This window comes from Coturnix japonica, chromosome 18 (genome assembly GCF_001577835.2).
Source record: "Coturnix japonica isolate 7356 chromosome 18, Coturnix japonica 2.1, whole genome shotgun sequence".
Classification (NCBI taxonomy): Eukaryota; Metazoa; Chordata; class Aves; order Galliformes; family Phasianidae; genus Coturnix; species Coturnix japonica.
The window spans coordinates 3,940,058-3,962,263 of record NC_029533.1 but is presented as its reverse complement, the minus strand read 5'-3'; the positions used below and the strand labels follow the sequence as shown (position 1 = coordinate 3,962,263).

The 22,206-nt window shown below is 49.6% G+C and overlaps 2 protein-coding genes across 2 annotated transcripts; one reads left to right on the top strand and one right to left on the bottom strand.

The window, feature by feature from the left end:
• Positions 1–3,206: 3,206 nt before the first annotated feature.
• SRP68 (signal recognition particle 68) lies at positions 3,207–15,462 on the bottom strand. Its single transcript, XM_015879605.2, has 16 exons — positions 15,326–15,462; positions 13,264–13,330; positions 12,589–12,702; positions 11,892–12,087; positions 10,929–11,011; positions 10,642–10,751; positions 10,168–10,250; positions 9,797–9,937; positions 7,493–7,591; positions 7,134–7,198; positions 6,671–6,830; positions 6,082–6,176; positions 5,706–5,835; positions 5,201–5,276; positions 4,728–4,780; positions 3,207–4,293 (listed from the first exon to the last, which is right to left on the bottom strand). Exons 1-16 carry the CDS (start codon positions 15,432–15,434, stop codon positions 4,066–4,068), a joined length of 1,809 nt encoding a protein of 602 aa, XP_015735091.1. The 5' UTR covers positions 15,435–15,462; the 3' UTR covers positions 3,207–4,065.
• A 113-nt stretch (positions 15,463–15,575) lies between these two features.
• GALR2 (galanin receptor 2) lies at positions 15,576–21,847 on the top strand. Its single transcript, XM_015879607.2, has 2 exons — positions 15,576–16,641; positions 17,524–21,847. The coding sequence occupies exons 1-2, from the start codon at positions 16,301–16,303 to the stop codon at positions 18,299–18,301; spliced, it is 1,119 nt and encodes a 372-aa protein (XP_015735093.1). The 5' UTR covers positions 15,576–16,300; the 3' UTR covers positions 18,302–21,847.
• Positions 21,848–22,206: the final 359 nt, after the last annotated feature.

Below are 22,206 nucleotides of genomic sequence, written 5' to 3'. Positions count from 1 at the left end.
AGCCCGACCTTCCCCATGCGGTTTGGTGATGCTGCTGATGAGCACAGCTGCAGAATGGGATGAGAATCAGCACAGTGCAGTGGGAGCTGGGCAGCACTGCAGGAACCCACAGCACAACATCCTGCCACGCTCACCCGGCCCCTGCAAGAAGCTGCAGGTTGGGAGACGAGTCTGACCCGTTCTGCCCTCACCACAACCACCCACAGCTGTGCCCGCTTTGGGCCCCAGCCCAAAACCTGTGGGTAGGAGCATCCCAGTGTCTGAGCACAGCCCTCCAAAACCACGAGGCACCACGAGGCCTTTGGGACGCAGCTCCCACCTCTCCTTGTCTGCATTCCCCATGCAGATGAACCTCACAGACCAAACTGATCAATTAAAACTATTTCTCCTTTGGGATGGAAACACACCTGCCTTCCTCGGTCCCTCTACAAACAGTCCCAGGCCCTGGCTGTGCTGAGATCCCATTTGTTAGGCAATAGGACCGTTCACCCCATGACGTGCTGATCGAGTTCAGCAGCCCAGCACCTCCATTAGCTGTAGGGAAGAAGTTCTGCTCCGAGATAACGCTCGAGGAGATGCTGAGCTGCCACATCCCGGTGTCAGCCATCCTGGGAGCAGCCCATGCAGTAGGAAACCATGCTGCAGCCTCACCTGTGCTGTGGGTTCCAGGGGATGAATGGAGCTGTGTGTTGGGGCCGTGTCCCTCATGCTGTGCTGGCTCTGCCAAACCGCAGCTGGAGTGAGGATGCAGATGGGGAGGGCAGAGGGAGCTGCTCCTCTTCCTCTCTAAGCTTTGGGTGAATGGATGGAAAGTCCCAGCTGTGCTCCTTTGCTCATCCCTAAATACAGGGCAGGCTCACAGTGCACCATCTCACTGCTCATTAGCAGCTCCATCCCAGGGCAACGCTCAGCCCGGACCCTTCAGACATCAAAAGGACGCACTGCCCCAACCCGCAGCTCCCTGATCTCATTGCATCAACCCGCAGCTCCCTGCCCCATAGCACCCATTGCTTTACCCTCATTTTCCTCTCCCCAGGAGCCAGCCGGGCGCTGACAGCACCGTTTCCACACGCACAGATCCTCACAACACCCCACCTGCTCAACGCGTTGCTAAACCTACAAACACATTTTGTTCCAACAAACAGCGACTGGATCTGAGTGAGGCTCAGCCAGCAAAGTGCTGGGGGGTAATTAACCCATGGGATGGGCACAGCTGCACACAGAGCAGTTTGCAGACTGCCTTGCACCAACCCCAATCCCTACAGGGCTCAGGGTGGGTCTGGTTGCACTGCCCAGTGCAGCCCCAGAGCTTCTCATTGCTGCAGATGGACCCACACAGCTCCATGCTGGGCTGCCATCGCCTCACCCTTTTGTGAGTAGGACACATCCATCCCTCAGCACTAACTCTGAGCAGCCAGGCACTGCCTGCCCCCATTCATTGGGTGTGCTGAGAAAATTAGAAGCTCTCCCCATAGGAAAAAATCGAGATGTTCCAGAGGCTTTGATGCTGCTCCTCAGCCATTCGGGCTCCCTGTGCTGACCATGGCAAGGAGCCATTCATTGTGTTTCTTGTGTGGGGGGGCCCTGAGCAAAGTGCTGCAGCTCTTTGGATGGGAGCAGCAGCAGGGATAACCACAGCAAACAGAGCCCAGGGATGGAGCTCCCTGCTCCTTCCATATGCCAAACCACCTCCAAACCACCTCCATTTTCCTCTGTGCTTTACAACAGTCCCTACATCTCAAATCACACCAGCCCACCCCTGTAAGCGGGTGGTAACCCCCAGTTTACACCCTGAGCCACGGGGTGGGCAGAACCACTGCTGCTATCAGAGAATGGGGGCTTCCCATCCTCCATCCCAGCTGCACCCAGTGGGGGCTTTAGGAAGGAATCTGGGGCAGATGCTGTTACTGAGGAGCTCCCAGTTCAGCCTATTCCCATCCCATGTCACCCCTCCCCTGGTTCTTCCAGCCGCCTGCTTTGCTTTCTGTTAATCATTTCCCTTCATGGCACATCCCCCATCAGCTCCTCAAAACCCACCTGCTGTCACTGGGTCCCCTGCATGGAGGACCAGGAGTGAACGTGGCTTAAGGCATCACCTGCTCGTGGCCGCCCTCATCCTCCAGCAGCAGCAGATCCCATCTCCTGATGGATGCAGTAACACTGGGCATGGGTTGCTCAGCCCGTAATTAAAGCAGCACTGTGAGCCCAAGGGCAGCTGCAGGGAGTGAAGGTGATCACCATAAGCATGGAGCTTCCTGCTCCAGGGCACTGCATGGCATGGGAAGAGAACACCAACACCAAAGAGCTGAGCCATAAGGAAGCAGGTCTGTACACATCATAAACCCGCACCCTGCTCCGTGCTCTGGCAGCACAACTGAACACACAGCAGTTCCCAATGGAACCCACCTGTCCTGCACACAGATCTCAGACCTACTCTGCGCTGCTCCCTTCCAGCTCCTGCACCTCATTGGTGCCATTCCAGACCTTGGTGTGGGGCTGCATCCTCTGAACGCTCAGAGCATTAGTGCTCAACAAACTGCATGGCTCAGAGGTCGGGAACAAGGCTTTATTGTTTGCAGGTTCCTTATCTGCACCCAAGGAATCACTTATCTTTTACAAGACGCTTTGTGTCGCTCCTGGCTTTCTGTCATGGAGACAAATTGGGCTGGTTGGGATCCATCCAGGCCTGGGATCCACCACAGACCCGTGGCAGGAGGGCAGAGAGGAGCTGGCTCACAAAGCAAACAGGGTGACAGTTCTCAAACTGCTGCTAGAAAAGCATTAGAGAGCTCAGTTTAAAGCACCACGAAGCCATCACAACCAGCTGCCATCACAGCTATCACACCACCCCTCTTCCTTTGAGCTCCGAGAACCCACAACAAAGCAGCAAACACAACTTACAGCAGTGGGAATGAATCCCCCTCATCCATCATTCCCACAACAGTGAAATTGAACCCAAACTTGGCTGATGAAAACTTCCAAACGTTTTATTTAGGAGCTCTTCTGCCCATGTGCTTGTTGGTTTTCCCCTTCTCACCCCCCCCTCCCCCCCCATTCCCTTCCTTCCCTCCTTAATGACTGTGATTATGAAGTTACTGGCACAGCACACGGCTGCTGTATAAAAACCAAGAGCCCTCATTGAACCCAGCAGTGCTGCTGCTTGTTTCTCCTGTCGGGTACAGCCACCAACAAAGGGAGAGGGAAAAGCAACAGGCAAAAATCATCTTTGTTTTCAGTCAATAATTCAATCAGAGAGAGAAAAATCAACACCAAGAGACCCAACTTCCCATGAAATCAAACAGTTATCCCTACAGCCACCCATGAAGCTGCAGCTTCCCAAGGAAAGCCTTGCAGGAATAGGTTTTATACTGTATTTACTCACCTAACGGAGCTCCTATCAACAAAGAACAACCCTGCCAGCCCCAAGCACAAACTCCACTCATACTCCAACATCAGTGGTGTAACCACAAGCATTTGGTAAAGCAGTTTCTATCCTTAGTGATAAGGAAAGAGGCTTCGTGACTGCTGAGCATTAAACAATAAACTTCTCCTTATGTGACTATATATGCTCCTCAGCAGGGGCTGAGAGCTGAAAGGAAAGGAGAAGCCCACCCTGGCTACATCTCCACACACTTTGTATAGGCAGCCTCACTTTGCTGATTCAATTTTGCCTCATTCCCCCATCACACCCAAACCAAACAACAAATCTATGCCAAATAACAGGGCAGGGGAAGAATCGAGTTGTGTCTGTGCCTCGCTAAGTGAATGTGTACCGACCCCGAGCACGGCCACAACGCACACTGCAAGTGCTCTGAGCAGAATGGAACTTTTCTGTGCTCCCAATTATTTTCAGCTTTTTATCGTGTACTTCAGTTTCTGAGCAGGTTGCTGGTCTTTAATACACCGGGAGAGAATGTAAGTGCACAGACAGATACACAGAGCACAGGGAAGAAGATGGTGACGCCTCCCTCTGTTGGTTTCAGGTGCAGATATTTATGTCTTAGAACCTCTTGGAGCTTTGCCTTCAATACAGAATAAAACCTCTGTTCCTCAGAGGGGTCCTGGTTAACTTTTGAATCCAAAGATGCCCTTGATGTATCCTGTGAGGCCGCTCTTGGCCTTCTGCTCCACCTTGTCTTCCAGAGGTGGGAAAGCAACATGATTAAGGGCCAGGTCAAAGAACAACGGTTTGCATGGGATGGGCTGGAAGCCCGGAGGGAAATGCACGAGGTTGACTTGCTTGCTGACGAGAGAAGGATCCAGACAGAAGGTCTCAAACCGTTCTGAGAGTGGCTGAAAGAGAACAACACAAAAAGGCAAGTCAAACACAGCCCAGCAGGCACAGAGGAATTAACAGCACTGAGGTGACAAGAAGCTGAAAATCCCAGGTGTGACAGCTTGGGAATGCTTTGATCCCCCTCTCAAAGCCTTGCTGCAGCTTCATTCTAGATAACATCCACAAACACAGGGTGAAAACTAACCACACAACAATATAAAGTGGCACGTAGGAAGCTGCATGCAGCTCCAAGCTGAGGAACTCCACCCTGCCAGCCACCTTCAGCGCTCACAGGAGGAAAACATGACTATGAAAACCTCTCACCCCACTCCAGTCATGACAGAACCCCAGTTAACCTGCCACTTCTTGACTTTAAGAGACGCTCAGGTGATAGGTTTAAAGCACCATTCATTAAACACTTCTTTAATCTGACAAAACTCTTCGCTCCTACCTTGCCATCCTTGACCTGAGATGGAGACTCGGTCTCATGATTATCATTTGCATCTGCAAAATTAAAGAAAAGGTGGTAAGGATGACAGACAAGATCTTGTCTGAGATCACAAAGTTCATCCATCCCCCTAAAGCCCCCCTAACCTGGTCCACACCAAGAGCAGGACAACACTTCTCTCCCTCTTTTAAACACTTTCCCCAGATAGGCAAATATAAGGTAAGTAAGGTCAACAAGAGTGAGTGTTATTGCCAAGGAAGTGGTACACACTGAATCCAATTTGTTTGCAGGAGGAAAATTAAACACTAAGCAAAGTATTCTGAGCAGGTTACCGAAAACAGATCCATGTCCTGAGGAAGAATGTTTGCAACTCTAAGCAGGGAGCAAGATGCCAAGTGTCAATGGTTGGAGAAATTAAGTAGCTGCAGAAGATAATTCAAGAGAAGTCATAAGTCTAGTGTAATTCTACAACTCACCCAATATAGCTGCTGCTTGCAAGGAGTATTTCTCTGCATTGACTTGAGTGATCAGATCCTGGACATCAGGCAGCTCCTAAGGCATTAAAGAAATGGAGGTGAAAGCCTGAAACATGCCAGAGTTTAAGAGGTAGGGCAAAAGTCAAACCCTACAAGCAACTGAGAAATTAAGTGCTAGAGCTAATAAGCCTTTCCAGAAGAGGACAAGCTCCAGGACAGCCCTTAAGGAGCTACAGATACAGCTTGACAGAAAACATGGAAAAGTGTTATGGAGCTCTTCCAGCAAGGCCAGCCCTCCTCAAAGCACATGGACTGTCAGAACACCTCCACACCCCCACAAAGCCTCTTGTACAGCAGCTTACAAACTCATACTCGTATTATTAATTTTGCTACTTTAAGATCAGCGTTGAATTTTAATGGCCTGGTGTCTAATTGACAATAAATACTGGGCCAAGGCTTTCTCATTAACTTCAGCTCCACTCTGCACGCAAGGCTGGGTTCCTACCTTCAAGCTGTTTGTAAAAGCTCCAGCTTCTGACTGAACTTCGCCAGCATATTTCAGCACCCTTTCATATAAAACCAGAGCTTCACTCCATTTCTTGACCAGCACATAGGACTGTGCAATGAAGAAACACCTGCAACAGCAAACAGAGGATCCCTGACGTGACCCTGTTTGTTATCCATACCTTTAACAACCCAAATCAAAGATAACAGAACCCATTAAGCATGTCTGGCCAGCTTCCTCTTAGCAACCACTCTTCATTTCACAAAAGGGCTGAGGAAACTGCATCAGAGCCCTGTAATGTGCATGAAGCCTTGGGTTAACAAGCTCTGAATACATAATACGCCTGCTAGAGGACAGCTGGCTGTTCCTCAGTCACCTGTAAGCTTTGTACACAAGTGTCTTCAATCCAATCTCTTTCTGGAAATTCTTGTCCTCCTCCAGGCCAGGAAGCTGTGTCAGTTCCACGAGGTTCTGTGCAAAACAGAGTAACAAATTCAGGCAAGCTTTGTTTTCCTCTGGAATCTGGAAAGTTTCCCCTTTTAATACTCAACACTCCACTCCCATGAACATAGTTTAAAGTTTTCTAATTATCAGTGTGTTAATCTTGCACAGGACGCTCACTGAAACTTGTACATGTTTGCCCTCGGGACAGATTTCCTGACACAAATAGGAATTAGGACAAAGTCTCCTAAGATTTCACATGAAGTCATTCTTTCCTAAGACAGCTCCTTTCCCATTCATAACCTCCTGAGCCACAGGCTCCCACAGTTAATTGAAAATGTATGTGAGTCTCTGAGAAACTGCTTGTGAAGAATAAGTACAGGGCTTTCTTAGCTGCTACTTTCTCCAGCCAGCAGAAGCTAAGGCAGCTGTTGGGAGCTGTATGAAACAGAAAAATGACTGGAAAACTGCATTGGAGGATAAATGAGGGAGAGGATCAACTGGAAGGAGCCCATTGTGTGTACCTGTAAAATGATATCGTACAGACGGATCAGGTCCTGAGGCCGTGGTGTGCGCTTCCCATCCTCTTCTGATCGCTGCTGCTGCAGCAGTGCCTTCTGCAGGGACTTTGCCATGCTCTCATTGCGCTTGATGGCGGTCGACAACTTGATGTAAGTCAAATAACTGCAAAGGTATCTCATTAGCAGGCTGTCAGAACTGCTCAGACGTGGCTTTGTTCTGAAAAGACCCCTCCCCCCATCCACGCAGATACTAATAAGAGCCAAAACATCCGAAAGGTCAACATGGAAGTCTGAAGTAAAATATTTTCAAAGCCACATGAATCAGATCCTTATCTGTACAGTCATCCTTTGAGACCTGAGAAGTCCGAGACAAAGGACTCATAAAACAAAACAAACAGAAATCAAACACTGACATAAGAGTGTGATTTCTGCACACTGGCACAGGCAGCATTGTTTGCCCATTTACCTGTGTAAGTACTGCATGTTGGACACCTTCCCAGAGTCGCTTTCCAGAGAGTGTTCCCGTTGCTTCTGTGGAAATTGGGGACAAAATACTACGTGACACACTTACACGGGTTGCCAGCAATAGAAAACAACTCAAGGGACAGGTAAATCACAAAGCTGAATCAACACTGGGCTTTCTACATTGAACTCACTCTTACCAGCTCTGAATATTAACAGATCACTTTGGAAACTACTTTGGAACTAACAAACATTCTTGCTTCTAACCACGTTAAACAACAATGAATCAGTGCCAAAGCAAAGCTACCTTTAAAAGGGATATTAGAAAAGTTAAATGCAGAACACAAATGTTTTGGTGTTTACCTGGTCTGGTTTCAGGTCTTCCCGAACTGCCTGAATGGCATCTCTGCACTCGCTGAGTAAAGACTCAAACAAACGTTCCCTTGTCTCCTCATTTTCTGCCTAAGAGGAGAGCAAAATGAAGACAGGTCAGACATTTTTTCTATGTTGTATCCCATAATACAAGGGATAACACAGGAGATGAAACCAAGTCCTGCCCAAATGGTGGCCTTAACACCAATGGGTAGAGAGAACTCCAACCTGTATGTGTCTGTAATACACTTTTGGGGAGCAACTGCCAAGAATTGGGACAAAAGCTGCAGGGGACGTGGTCAGTGCCCAGAGCTCCACAGCACTGCAGGCCCAGCACAGGCAGCTCTCCTCACCTTGCCCTGCAGCTGCTGCCATCCCAGCAGCCCACAGCTGCTCTAAGAACTGCTGAGCTTGGACCACGCTGCGGGAAAGGCCCAACAACAGCAGAAGAGCTGAGCATTACTGACCTGGCAAACCACCAATGCAGATTGCTCTTGTTATGCCGATTTAGCTTTTCTCTTGTGGTGCTAACACGTAGATGACTATCTTTCCTACACTCCCACTTGAGTGATGCTCAGTGGCAATAATTAGTTTGTTTGAAGCATTTTTTTGTAAGCAAACCTGTATTTCAGCAGCACGGGTGAATGAGTCGTTAGTCGTTCTCTGCTGTCACTACAAATCTGATCAAAACACGAAGGAGTTTTTGGCCTCCTGCCCCCCAAAACAACATCTGCAAACACCTTTGAAGAAAATAATAACAAACTACCACACAAAAAAAACCCAAAGTGAAGCCTGATTTCTGCCTAATGGGACTGACATACCCAATTAAACAACACGCCCAAAACCACTCTGACTGATTTAGTACAATGAAACTGCCCAGAAACAAACGCCAACCTCAGCAATTGCAGGAATGATTAACCTGGAAAGAGCAAAATTTAACTTGAAATCGGCCAAAACAAAAACAAAGCTGCTGAGTTTTACCATTCAAAGCCTGTCCTCTTGTAAGGTTTGCAAACCTATGAAGGAATGGTATTTTTCCTGCCTCACAAAACCTCATGTATCTTGACCTAAAATGAAGGTGTGGGGGGTTCTTGGTGTTTTGGGCTGTGTGTGTGTGGTGTGTGTGTGTTTTTGCTGCAGGAATTTCTAAGGTGGGATGGACTGAGAATAACCAGAGACGAGTCTGGCAGCATTCTCAGCCTCACCCAGCAGAACGCAGCCATCTCACTGCATGCACAAAAATGAAAACAGACACAGCGAGATCATCAGTCGAGCACAAACAGGGAGAGGGCTGGGCCATGCAGTGAAACAAAGGCTTTCGTTTTTAAGCAGGAATTCCTAAGGTTAAGCAGATTGTGCATGTAAATACGTGCATGCTCTGATTTGCAAGATACCAGGCAGTAAAACTGAGAAACAAGTGCACCTGCTTAGGGAGAACCAATGTGGCTCTTGAAGTCATGCATTCAGGTCTACAAAAAGGATGAAAGAAACAATTTTAAGCTCGGATTTGTATTTCAGTTTGGCTCACTTGTTGTTTCTCCAGGTGCCAACAAACCACTGAAGGCTGAGAATCTCCACCTTTACTCAAAGCTCATCCATCTGTGTTTGTTTCTAAACAAGTGCTGAGGAATGCTGGTGATACATGAGAGTTTCTGTTGGTCCTAAGCCAAAAGGTGCCGAAGATCCCAGCAATGACAGTTCTTTTAGGTGAAGCTGAACTGTCCATCACAGCTGACTGCAGAACAGCTGAGCTCTAGCCCTCTGGTAACATAAATACTGATCTCTGTGTTCAGCTCTCACCACTGCTAGTTGTGATGACACCACTCCTGTTTACACAGAGGTTCCAAGGACCACAATGAAAGACTCAAGATTTCAGATCACTGCTCTGCCGCTGCCTTATAGAACAAAGAGGGCAATTCACTGGCACCACCTGTCTGCTGCTCTCACAGGATGGAAATTAAAGGAGGGAACAGTGAACTCTAAGCTGCACTTCCACCTGCTGGCCATAGCAATGTACTACCTAATAAAAAACAACCCAGCAACACCAGATTCATTATTGTCCAGCAAAACTAGTTAACGCTGTTGTTTCCTACCCAGCCCTACTGTTCTTGTCCTATTAGACTGCCTTCTTAATAGTACCTCCTGCATTGATATTTATCCTCATTTTCTCCTGTTGATGTGTAGTTTTTGAGGAAAGGTTATTTTAAAGCTTTCAGCACAGGCATCAAGCTTTATCTCACAGGCTGAAGTAAAGAGGACAATCAGAACAGACATTGGAGATGGCTCCTGAGTTACCTGGACAATAGCAGCTTCATTGTCCGCCAGGCCCAGTAAGAAGATCCTCACTCTGTCTATCTTCACAGGAACAGTTCTTCCTCTCCACTCCACTTCACTCATGGTGGCTGCCTGCTTTGCTCGAGTTTGAGTAATCAGTGCCTGCAGAGAATGGACTGAGATTATGAGTCCAAACTTAAAGAATCCATAATTGACTACAATGAAATCAAAAGGCTTCCCCCCTCATCCCCACCACCCAAGAGTGGCTACCCACAGATGAGCTTCCTTAGGCTCTCCTGATACATACTGGCTCTTGAGTGGTGTGCTGCAGCAATATTTATGCTCTAAGAAGTGATATTTGCATGCTTAGGGTTCAAATATTCAGAAATTACCTCCAGTTTTTCTGCAAGGAGACCTTCAGTGCCACCAGACCTCAGCCTCATCTGCATCAGCTCATTCATAGCTGACTGGTCACCTGTGAGAGTTAACACACCAAGATCTTACTTCATCTCAATCCAGAAACTGTTTCAATAAAGGAAAGATAACCAACACATCTTATACTGGAGAACTGGAGATGTATGGGTAAGGATTCACATGTATTTTTACTCTGACTTCATATGAAAACTACTGAAAATTAATATTTTGCCTTAAAGAAAAAGAAACTTGAAAAATTAACATATTTCTCCACAGCTAAACTGACCTAGAACAAACTATAGATATAGACTACATATAGGCTACATATCTACATGTATGTATATAGGCTTGCTCCTATGTCACTTAGATCAGTATTTAAACGCCAAGTCAATATTCCCTTTTCACAAGCAAGCTTGTTTGTGTTTGGAGGTGAAGCAACTCACTTCCCTTACCAATATTATAGGCACAGTAACGAATGTTGGGAGAGATCTCCTCCACACGCTGGTTGTACAGCACAGCCTGTTCTTCTGTAAAAGCATTGGCCAGCTTTTCATAGATGGTCCTACCAGAAAGAACACACATTAACACTGCAATATTATGTCTATCATCTGGAGAAAGCTGTTTCTTCAGTGGTAACTCCTGGTTAAATGCAGTTACCTCATCACCTCACAGCTACTGTACAAACAGCACATCAACCCACCAGGGTTATCCCCGTGTTAAACAAAGTGAGGGAACTCACTTGCATTTGTTGAATGCCTCCATTGCTGCTTTCCACTCCTGGTGCTCAAAACGAAGCATCCCTGTGAGGTAAGCCATGTACGCCTGCAGGTAACACAAGGGTAAGCAAGCTGATCTTCCCAACACCGATAGCCTGGTTTGTACCACCTTCAGCATAAAGGCTGCTGTGACATCTAGAGTAAGTGATCATCCCTCAATCTTTTTGTCTGGTCTCACCACAGAAACAAATCGATTTAAATTACATGTTACTGCCTAAGGAAGGGATTTTTGTTTTGTTAAACTGACATTTCTAAGAAGATGGAAGTAAAGATGTTTCTTGCTTGTTATATAACGAGCACAGCCCACAAATGTCACAAGACATTCTTTTCAACAGTAAACCACAAAAGAACCATCTGGCTGAGCAGCACTGCAACCCTTATTCACAGAGTCTAGGCTCACAACACAGCTGCTTTCTGTGTTCCAGGAACTGAAGCCACAAGGCTTATACACCTGGTGTCTACTCTGAGACATCAATGAAGCAGATAACAGTATAGTTTATGGGGCTGTGTTGTATCAGTCAGGTTGGATGTGGCTCTGGGCAGCCTGGTCTGGTGGCTGGTGACCCTTCACACAGCAGGGGGGTTGAAACTAGATGAGCACTGTGGCCCTTTTCAACCCAGGCCATTCTATGACATGATTCTATGAACTTACTCCCTACCAGTTCTTTTTACTGTTGCTTTTCAAAGTAAAGACAATCACTTGATACACATAAACAAAGCTCTCAGCCTGGCTGGTGTCACTGTTATTTCTGCAATCCTAGCAGCAGCAATAACCAATGAACCCAAGCATGGAAACATCATCCAATTCAAGAAACAGCCCACTCTGATCACCTGCTGCTATAGGTGAGGATAATCTCTTCACCTAAAATCCAGAAGTTCCCTCTTTGGCTCGAGCTGTAAAACAAGACCAAAATATCAGTGAATACCTGAGCTTCCAGCTTTGTTTTGGCATCCACTCGGTTGCTCTCACACAGCCTCTCCAGCTCCTCTGCATGTTTCACAGCCTTGCGCAGGCGGGACAGCAGGTGGAATCGTTTGCGAGGCTCCGTGTTGGCCTCCTGTTTGAGCTGCATGGCGTAACTCCACGCTCTCTCTGCATCCATCAGAATCAACAGCAAATACCTGCAGGGAGAGGAAGATTAATGAGGAAATGACGATGTTTAAGCAAGTACTGCCACATCACTGATAGCCACTGTTTTTGTTCAAAGGGAATGGATTATATCTCCAGTCACATTCTTGCTGGCTGCAGCACTTGAATTATCAGCGTTCATATGCCTCCCCTTGCTGCATGTTGTCCTAAGTATTTCCTCTTTAATACGCAGGTAATCTTTATTGACTATGAAAATAACCCATTTCAATGACCGTAAGGTAAAAAAAAAGGACTGACTGTTGCTACTCCTTCCCCCGCTTATTCACAAGATGAAAGCAGTACATGAGCAGCTCCCCTCCCATACACAGCAGCCTGAACATTCATCTTTTATTAATACCAACAGCACAAATACCCTTATAGAAATATAACTACATACACTGCATGGAACAGTTTTCCACTACACCCACGTAAAAATAAACGATGAGAAAGAAAGCAACCATTCACTAACACAGGATTCCATCCCGCAGCCATACCTGTTGTCTGAGAGGATCTCTTCTGTTACCTTCTTCCCAGTGAACTTGTGCCTGTTCCCCATCTTGAAGTTGAGAGTTTTCCGGAGTCGCCTGAGCCTACGGGAGCAATAACCCCTAAGGAAAAGAAGAGGACGGTCAGTCTGGCCACAATTGTGCACGTTTGCTGATCTCTCCAATCAGAAAAGGAAAATCGCCACTAAGGGCTGAGCCAGGAGTTGTTTTAACAACTAAGAACTTCATATATGGCATAAGATGAGAGGTATTGAAGCAATGACCTGTAAGCCAGTGGCTAACAAACAGAAGAAGGTAGGAAGACATGCAACAAGTCTTGCTCTTGAAAAATCAGATTAACGTTCTCCCTATTGGTTGATTTCTTTATGCTCACACATTGAAAATACCTGTAAGAGCACAGTGAGGTGTTAACAAGCTCTTAAAAAGCAACTCTAAAACAAGAAGCAGTTTTTATGCTCCTCAATGGAACAGCTGTAACATATTAGGCTTCATTAGAAAAAAAAACATGAAGCAACTTGCCATGAGATACTTACTTGGCAGACTGATTTTGCTGACTGCTACAGCAGGTTTACATTGTAAATGTTATTGTGCCAATAAAGCAAATCAAGTCACAGCAGCTGCATGACAGACAGCAACTCCAAGATGTCCACATTGCTTACTGACCTGTACCTCTGGAAATCCCCATGTCGTAAACCGTGCTGCTGTTGGGATTCCTTCACAATCTGAAGGACTGGGATTTGTGTTAAGGCAGACTGACAGTACAGAGTGCTATCAGTTCTACATTCTATCCCAAAAGAATGCAGGAAACTCTATAAGTTCCATTAAGCAAGTACTGTCTCTACAGAGACTGGTAATGAGCACCCAAAAGCCTCATTAAGAACCACAGCTGTAAGAAGTGACTGGAAGAATAATCTGCACTGCTTATCTGGAGCTTTATGTCTCTCATGACAGGCAGGACTAACACACATTGCAAGCATCTCTGTTTACAGAGGACCACAAGAGTCCTGCTGCTGACATACCTTGTTCCCAGCTAAAAAGATTAACCAGCAGAAGCATCCTGGCTCGTATAACTGACTGCCCCAGCTACACTGCACCGCCTCCCATCTTACCTGACACAGTTATGCTGATACAATTGGAGCAGGGCAGCCTTCCTGACCTTAAACATCCCATCCCTCAGGAAAAGGAGACGTGTGTTATACAGTGCTGAGCAGAATCACTGCTGCCTATCAGAAAGTCTCCATTGCTTAAGCACTGAAAGTCTGCATTAGTCAATAAGTCAGACTGCAACGCCTAGGAGGGCACACATCCCACTGTCTGCCTAAGATTTACCACTATAAAGAAGAAATTATTCGCTGTGATGGTGGTGAGACACTGGAACAGGCTGCCTAGAAAGGTTATGAATGCCCCCTCCCTGGAAGCATTCAAGGCCAGGTTAGATGGGGCTGGTCTAGTGGGAAGCATCCGTGCCTATAACAGGGGGTTGGAACTACATGATCTTAAAGGTTCCTTCCAATCCAAACCATTCTAGAATCCTGTTTTCCAAACTGCTTTCTTAGGCTGTGCCATTACTGCTGAAGCCATATCATCTATTTTATTGACATCTTAGGTTTTCTCTCTGACAGTACCAGGGAAGCACTGGATGCTCCATCCTTGTAGGTGCTCACATCCAGGCTGGACAGAGCCCTCAGCATCTGAACCTAATGGCTGGCTGCCCTGCCTATAGCAGAAGGGTTAAAAATGGATGATCTCTGAGGTCCCTTCCAACCCAAACCACTCTGTGATCCCACTACGGCAGTGGCCGGCTCTGCCTCCTGCTCTATAATCACACATATACCATATGCTGACCTGAAACCTGCAGCTTCGTTTCATATGTATCACCCAGCAGGTAAAACTCAGCCCTATCCCAGCTGTGCAGCCGGGCTGCTTTCACACACACACACATAAAACCAAAGGCTCCCCATGGCACAGCCTGGCTCTGAAGGCTGACGTGTACCTGGGAAGGAGCAGCAAGCAGCACAAAGCCGCCATTCAGAAGGGCAAAACCAAACCCAGATAGAGGAACACAGAATCACAGTATGACCCGGGTTGGAAGGGACCTCAAGGATCATGTAGTTCCAACCCCCTGCCTGGCAGGGCCACCAAACATACACCTTTACTAGATCAGGTTGCCCAGGGCCCCGTCCAACCCGGCCTTGAACACCTCCAAGGACGGGGCATCCACAACCTCCCTGGGCAGCCTGTTCCAGGGCCTAACCACTCTCCTAGTAAAGAACTTCCCCCTAACATCCAACCTAAATCTTTTAACTTAAAACCATTTCCCCGTGTCCTGCTATTGTCAGCCCTTTCCAAGAGTTTAAGGGAAGAGTAAGTTCCCTTCAGGTACTGAAAGGCTGCAATGAGGTCACCCCGCAACCTTCTCTTCTCCAGGCTGAACAAACCCAACTCCCTCAGCCTGTCCTCATAGTGGAGGTGCTCCAGCCCCTGATCATATTCCCCATCCCCATCCCCATTTCCTTTCCATCCCCATCCCTATTCCCATTCCCATTCCCACCCCCGTTCCCATCCCTTCTCCCTGTGAGGACCAGCCCCGTCCAGCACTGAGGGAACCGGAGCTCTATGAAGAAGCGGCGAGGCCAGGCCCGACCCCGCCACGTCCGCACCACCGCACAGAGCTCCTGCCTCATCCCGCCGCACTCCCGGCCCCCCCTCCCGCTCGGTAGGATACTCTCCAATCCCAGGCTGTCGCTGAGTCCATCAGCCCCGGTTCCCACCGGCCGTTCGTTCTCCTTGTTCTCCTCCCCCCCGCCTCGCCCGCCCTGCCGCTCCGCCGCCATCTTGCACGCGGGCAGCGCTCGCCGCGGTGCATTGTGGGCTCGGGCAGTAGAGCCGCGCGCAGACGAAACGGATAGAGCGGCCGGCGCCGCGGGGGGTGATGGGATCGCGGAGGACCCAGGCTTGGTGGGTTGGTCCCATGGTCATCCAGCCCCCCCATAGAGGAGCACCCAGTGCAGGGAATTGGCTGAGTGCTGAGCTATAGCCGGGATAACCAGGACTCACAGCACCCAGAGCTGCCCGTTCTATGGGGCAGCCCCCTGGGACGATGCTCTGCTGGAACATTGGTGCCATTCTGGGACCCCTTCCATTCCCACCTGCCCAACAGCAGCAGCAAAAGGAGCCTCTCCCTTCCCAAGGCACGAGCTCAGCCCTCTGCTGCGATGCAACCAGCCGCTGCAATCAGCTGCTGTAATGCAACCAGCTGCAATGCAACCAGCTGCTGAATGCAACCAGCTGCTGAATGCAACCAGCTGCGATGCAACCGGCTGCTGCGATGCAACCAGCGGCTGAGATACAACCCAGCTGCTGAGATGCAACCAGCAGCAGCGATGCAACCGGCTGCTTTGTGCTCAGTGACCCCCCCCCGGAGCTGCGAGGGGCCGGGCAGGAGCTGCTTCCTCCTCCTCTTTCTCCTCTTTCTCCTCCTCCTCCTCGGGGGGCGGGAGCGCTCGGAGCAGCGCTGAGTGTCTGCTGGCTCCCGAGCAAGAAAGAGGCGAAGCTCTCTCGTCCCACCTGCATCCTCTTACAGCGTCTCGTTGCTGGCCCCCCTCGTGCTGTGTGTGCCCACCTTCCCCCCACCTCGTTCGTCCCGGTGCATCACTCCGCAGTGCTCTCTGTGCTCCCCTTTCTCTGCACGCCCCTGGCTATGAACGGCTCGGCAGCCGGCTGGGATGAGGGCTGGCATCCCGAGTCGGTGCTCATCCCCTTGGCTTATCTCCTCATCTTCCTCCTGGGCACAGTTGGCAACAGCCTGGTGCTGGCGGTGCTGCTGCGCAACGGGCAGGTGAAGAACACCACCAACCTCTTCATCCTCAACCTGGGGGTGGCCGACCTCTGCTTCATCCTCTTCTGCGTCCCATTCCAAGCCACCATCTACACGCTGGATGGATGGGTGTTCGGGTCCTTCCTGTGTAAAGCCGTCCACTTCTTCATCTACCTCACCATGTACGCCAGCAGCTTCACCTTGGCCACCGTCTCCCTGGACAGGTAGGAAAGGGGATGGAGGATTCTGAGCTTCACAGCATCCCCCCTCTGCTAAAGCCCACCCGAGCAGGAGAGGGCACTGAGCACTTGTTGGGGGTCCAAGGAGCATTTCCCTGCTTGCAGGTGCAAGGGGATGTCAGTGCTGAGGGCTGAGGTTGGAGGAGGGTGGGATTGGGAGCCCATGGTGCTTTCAGACCCCAAAGTGAAGGATCGTGGTGTGTCCTGAGGCTGCAGCAGCGGAAAAGGGGATGGAGAAGCAGAGAGAAGCAAAGCTCTGTCCCTGTGCAGCACTGGCTCTTGCTGGGGCTCTTTGGCTGTGCACTAAATAACTCACAGCCCACAAAGAAGAGAAAAATTTGGGGATGTTTCAGCTCGGATGCTGCTTTTTCCATCTTCCTCTTTTAGGAACAAAAAGACCAATTTCTGTCCCCGTGGTGTTCCTCGCTGCGGTGACTGTCCCAGCCTGCTCAGCAGGGGGTGCAGGGAAAGCTGTGTAAAAGCTCTCTGCTCAAAAGCAGCCTATTGCCTCACCCTGAGCTATCTCAGCTCCTGGCATTGTAAAGGCTCCCAGTCCCAAAATCACAGCAGCCAGAGAGGATCTGACTCTGCTCAGTGTGAGACCCAGGGCAGCTCCCTTAGGAAGTGCTGATGTGCCCTGGGGATACAGGGACAAGAGGGGACCATCCCTGCCTGCTCCCTAGGAGCAGAGGAGGTGACAGCACAGGGTTGGGGATGAAGACGTTCCTCACCCCGTTGTGCTGCAGAGACCCCTGGAAACACCAAGGAATCACCTGTGGGGCTGGGAAGCTCCAGTCCATCCCTTCAGCTCTTGTCCCTGATCTCCATGCCTTGCCCAGAGCTGTGTCCCTCTCCTTTCCCACGCAGGTACTTGGCCATACGATATCCCCTGCATTCACGGGAGCTGCGGACGCCCAGGAACGCACTGGTGGCCATCTGCTTCATCTGGGCACTCTCCTTCATTTTCTCGAGCCCTTACCTCAGCTACTACCAACAGTTCCAGCTGGCCAACCTGACCGTCTGCCACCCGGTCTGGGCCATCTCCCAGCGTAAAGTCATGGATCTCTGCACCTTCATCTTCAGCTACATCATCCCGGTGTTGATCCTCAGCCTCACTTACACCCGGACCATCCGCTACCTCTGGAGGTCTGTGGACCCTCTCCAAGAGATGTCAGAGTCCAAGAAAGCCAAGAGGAAAGTCACCAGGATGATCATCATCGTGGCCGTGCTGTTCTGCCTCTGCTGGCTGCCCCACCACCTGGTCATCCTCTGCGTTTGGTTCGGCTATTTCCCCCTCAATCACACCACGTACGTCCTGCGCATCCTCTCGCACCTCATCTCCTACGCCAACTCCTGCGTCAACCCCGTTGTCTACGCCCTTGTCTCCAAGCATTTCCGCAAGGGTTTCAAGAAGATCTTCATCTGCCTCTTGCACAAGAAGGCGGCCAACAAGGTGCACGCAGCGCAGGGGACCAACACGGTCAGCATGTTGGAGGCAGAGCTCAGCGAGGAGACGCGTCTCAGTGAGGCCGAGCCTGGCTGCTCCTCGGTGCGCTGCAAAGCTCAGCCCTGGGGGGAGGCAGGACTGGGGGGATGTGGGCAGAAAGCTGATGGCGGCTCCTTCGTCACCTTCCATGTCACATAGCAGTGCTCCCCTCACGCTGTATTTTGTGGTCTCCTGCAGTATGGCAGGTTTGGGGATGGACCATGTTTTGGGTTTGTGTCAAATCTCTTTATCCCCCCTTCAAACGTTCCCAAACATCAGCAGTGTTGAAACGATGCTGATTCTCATGGACTCAGCCAAAGAGCCAAGCATAGGATTTGCAGAGAGCAGGGAGATCCAAAGCCTGAATCAATTGTAATAGAGGATCACCTGTTCCTCTGCACCCTGCTGCATCTACACCTGGTCCCTCATGAGAGCTCTGACCTCCAACCACAGCTGCTTTAGCTTTCACTGTGGTGCAGGTGAGGCCCCAGAAGTCTATAAAGACTGCAGGGTGGATGGAGGCTGCATGCTGGGGCCACTTGGAAGAGATCCCAGTGCCAGAGGAGCCAGGTGGCACAATAGGGTCAGCACTGGGAGAGCAAAGTTGGGCTGCAGGGCCCCATGGGGACCATACGCTGCAATAAAGACCTACAGGCTTCTATCCTGCAGCTCGTGTCACCTCTCTTAGGATACCCTGCAACTCCTGCAGCGTTTGCCTCCTCCATTTCTCTCCTGCTCAGTGCAGTTGGGGCTGAGATGAAGCTTTTCCTTGCTTCGCTCTGTTTTGCTCACCCTTGGGATGAAGGATGGTAAGGGGCTGAGGGGAGAAATCATGGGCAGAGGTGAGGATGCTTTAAAACACAGCTTTAGGACACAGCCCCACAGCCCTGCTCCTCCTTGGCACTGCACTGTCCCCCTCCCAGGGCTTGGCCTTCCCTCCCCAAGAGCTCAGGGCTGTCAAACGCTCATTTTCCCCCCCACTGAGTGTTATTATAACCAGTTTCCTGTCCCCACATGGAGGGCCAGAAATCAGCCCCTGCCTCCTATCAATAACCATTATATTTAGTCTAGGCCTGCTCACAGCATAAGTCACAGAGTGTAATTTTATAAACAGCACCATTACTCATAGCTGTATTTACCTCCCCTGCTGACCCCTTTCCAGCCAGGGAAGCACTGCAACAGCTCCAGCAGCACAGCTCAAAGCCTCCTCCTGCCCTCAGCACCCTGCACCATGGGGTGCAATCCCTGCTCATGCCAGGTACATTGTCCCACCATCTCCTTACCACCCCAATGACAGGTTGCCCATGCTGGCATGGCTGGGTGCCGTTGCAGAGGAGATAGCAGTGATAAAAGTAAAGCTGTTCCCAGAGCTTAGCAGAGCTGGGTCCCCCAGGGAGCTGCTCAGGAACCATCCTCAGCTGGAGAGATGGGAAAGCAGTGCCGTGATGCTGCAGTCAAACACAGAATCAATACATGGGCTTATGTGGAGATGCAGAAATATCAGCAAAGAAAGGACAAGCAGTCTTCTAACCTAACAAGAAACGATTTAGTGAGCAAGGAGAGTGATTTGCAGAGACTTTCAGCACATCCATTAATTATATTTAACATAACCTTCCCAAAAACTGACTGCAGTGACTCATTGCTGCCCAGCTCCCCTGGCTGGTAGATGCCAGTAGGGCTGAGATGGAGCACACAGGGGAGGGAGCTTCAATTGGAGACCCAGCACACCCTGCTTTGAACAGCACATCCCCACATTCACATGGATCCGCTGACCTCCTGCCTCTTCCAGCAGCCCAAGCCCATTCCTCTGGCACCTCCTTGCAGGTGGGATTTGGGTTAAATCCATAGCTGCATGTTCACAGGCAACAAGATGGAAGCCTGTGCTGGCTGCTGGATCATTACACCATTTACAGGATGGTGTAGAAATAGAGTAGATGCTCCACTGCCTCTGTGAGTGTTGCCACAAGCAGAGGAGGAGGAGATGTGAGATACTGAGCCTCAGCATCTTAAGGTTTAATAAAATTTAAAGGTTAAAGTTGAATAAAAGCGGATTCAATGGGGAGAAGGAAATAAATAAGCTAAATTCAGATTTCATCGAGCCCAGCAGAGCTCACAGAGACAAGACTGAAAGCTCAGGTTAATGTGAGCTTGCCAGAGTACAGTTTTAATGCTATTTTTCCAGGAATTGCTTTTAAACACTTACTGTGCCAAATTTCCTGCCTGGTATCACAATGGAATCCAGGGGGGGGGCTGAGGTTCTTGAGCCCCCCCCCCACACACTCTGCTTTGTGCTGTACCTGACTTCCAGTTGCAAACTTGCAGCAGCAGGAAACCTGCAGGGATTCTGTCCCATGTCACCATCCCTGCTGAGTTTAAGACCTGTTGTTTTGGGGCAGCAAAAGGATTTCATGAGAGCAGGTAGCACTCCCAAACCCCAGCACAGCCCTCCAGTCTGGCCCCCTGCAGTAATAAAAAGCAATCCTGAAACAGAAGTGGGTCTCCAGCCAAATACTGGGAAACAAAAAATTTGCCCATGGTCTTAGGGAATGCACTGGCAGCCAAAACAGAACCTGGGGCTGCAAAAGGAGGAGAAGGGCCTTAAAACCAGCAGAGGATCCTTGGAGGAAGCGAGGGGGAAAAGTGTGTCAAGCCCAGCAGCATCGTGCAGCCCTCAGCTGTCACCTCTGCCAGCAGTCTCAGCTGGAACCACTGCACTGTTGGCAGGATCACTCTTATTCAACGTGTTGCACACACATTCCTTACCATAAAAAGCCAAAGAGCATGAAGTGCTGGTCCTAAGCATTGTTGGCCACTGCCAGAACCCTCAAGGCAGCCCAGAGGGGCGAGAGCTCCTTCCTTTACACCAAGCTGCTAAAAGCCCACCCAGCCTGGTCTTCAGCACTGCCAAGGATGGGGCACACAGCTTCTCTGGGTAGCAATGCCTCACCACCCTCCGTGTGAAGAATTTCTTCCTAACATCTAATCTAAATCACCCCTCTTTAGTTGAAAACCATTCCCTCTTGTCTTATCACCTAAACTCCCTGACAGACAGTATCTCTCAAGTTTTCTTGTAGGCCCCTGTTAGGTACAGGAAGGCTGCTAAGCTCCCCCCTGCTTCCTTCCCTCAGTTTTGCCTGCAACCATTCCAGGTGAATCACTTTGTCCTGGAACCAGCTGCAATAAAGCACATGTTTTATAGCCTTGGCCTGAGCACATCAACAAATTCCACCCGCTCTCCTGGAGAAAAGAAATACACCTCAATTCACTGCTGCAGCAGAAACACATCCAGAAAGATGGAATCCAGATCATCCTGGCGAATGTCAGAGTGTGCATCCAGCACGCTTGACACTGCACATAACACGTGCCAGCAGTGCTTTGCTTATGCTTAAAAACACTCTGTCCAGAACCTGCCAGCCTTGGAGAGCTTCTCAGTGCTTGCAGAGGGAAAACAGCATTGAAATCTCAGATTTCCTCAAGCTTTTGAGGTCAGAAGACAGAGGAGAGGGCTCTCAGGTGGGTATTGTGAACCCAAAGGGCCAGGCAGATGTGAGTGAGATTTAAACCCACAGAGTGGAACAAATCTGAGCTGGACTAACCTCTCAAATGGCATCGTTGCTGTTGTTATTGTCTTAAAGGAGATCTTGACACCATCTGAGTGCTTCAAACCACACTTGGATCTAGGCTTATAATTAAAAGGTCAGAGGTTTAGAAAGGCCAAGAGCTACCTGAGAGCCAGCTGTCTGTGCAGGCAGCAGCCCAGGCTCTGCCATGGCAGGACCTGTCTTCTCATCCAGGCTCTAACATCCAACTCATGCACAACATGAGAGATGCCCTTGGCTAGTCTTCTATTGGCACTACAACCTGGTGGATGCACAGCAGCAGAAGGGTTAAAATGCTGCTTCCTACCTTTCTACCACCTGCTCTGTTTCACACTGAAGTCTGCCTCTGTCTCCTCCTTTACTGTGTTCTGTTTTGTAGCGCCCTGGATGGTGACACAATGGCTCTTCCATTGCCAGGCTAATTAGATGCCAGCAAACATTCAGTTCTGCAAACACATGCTTAGG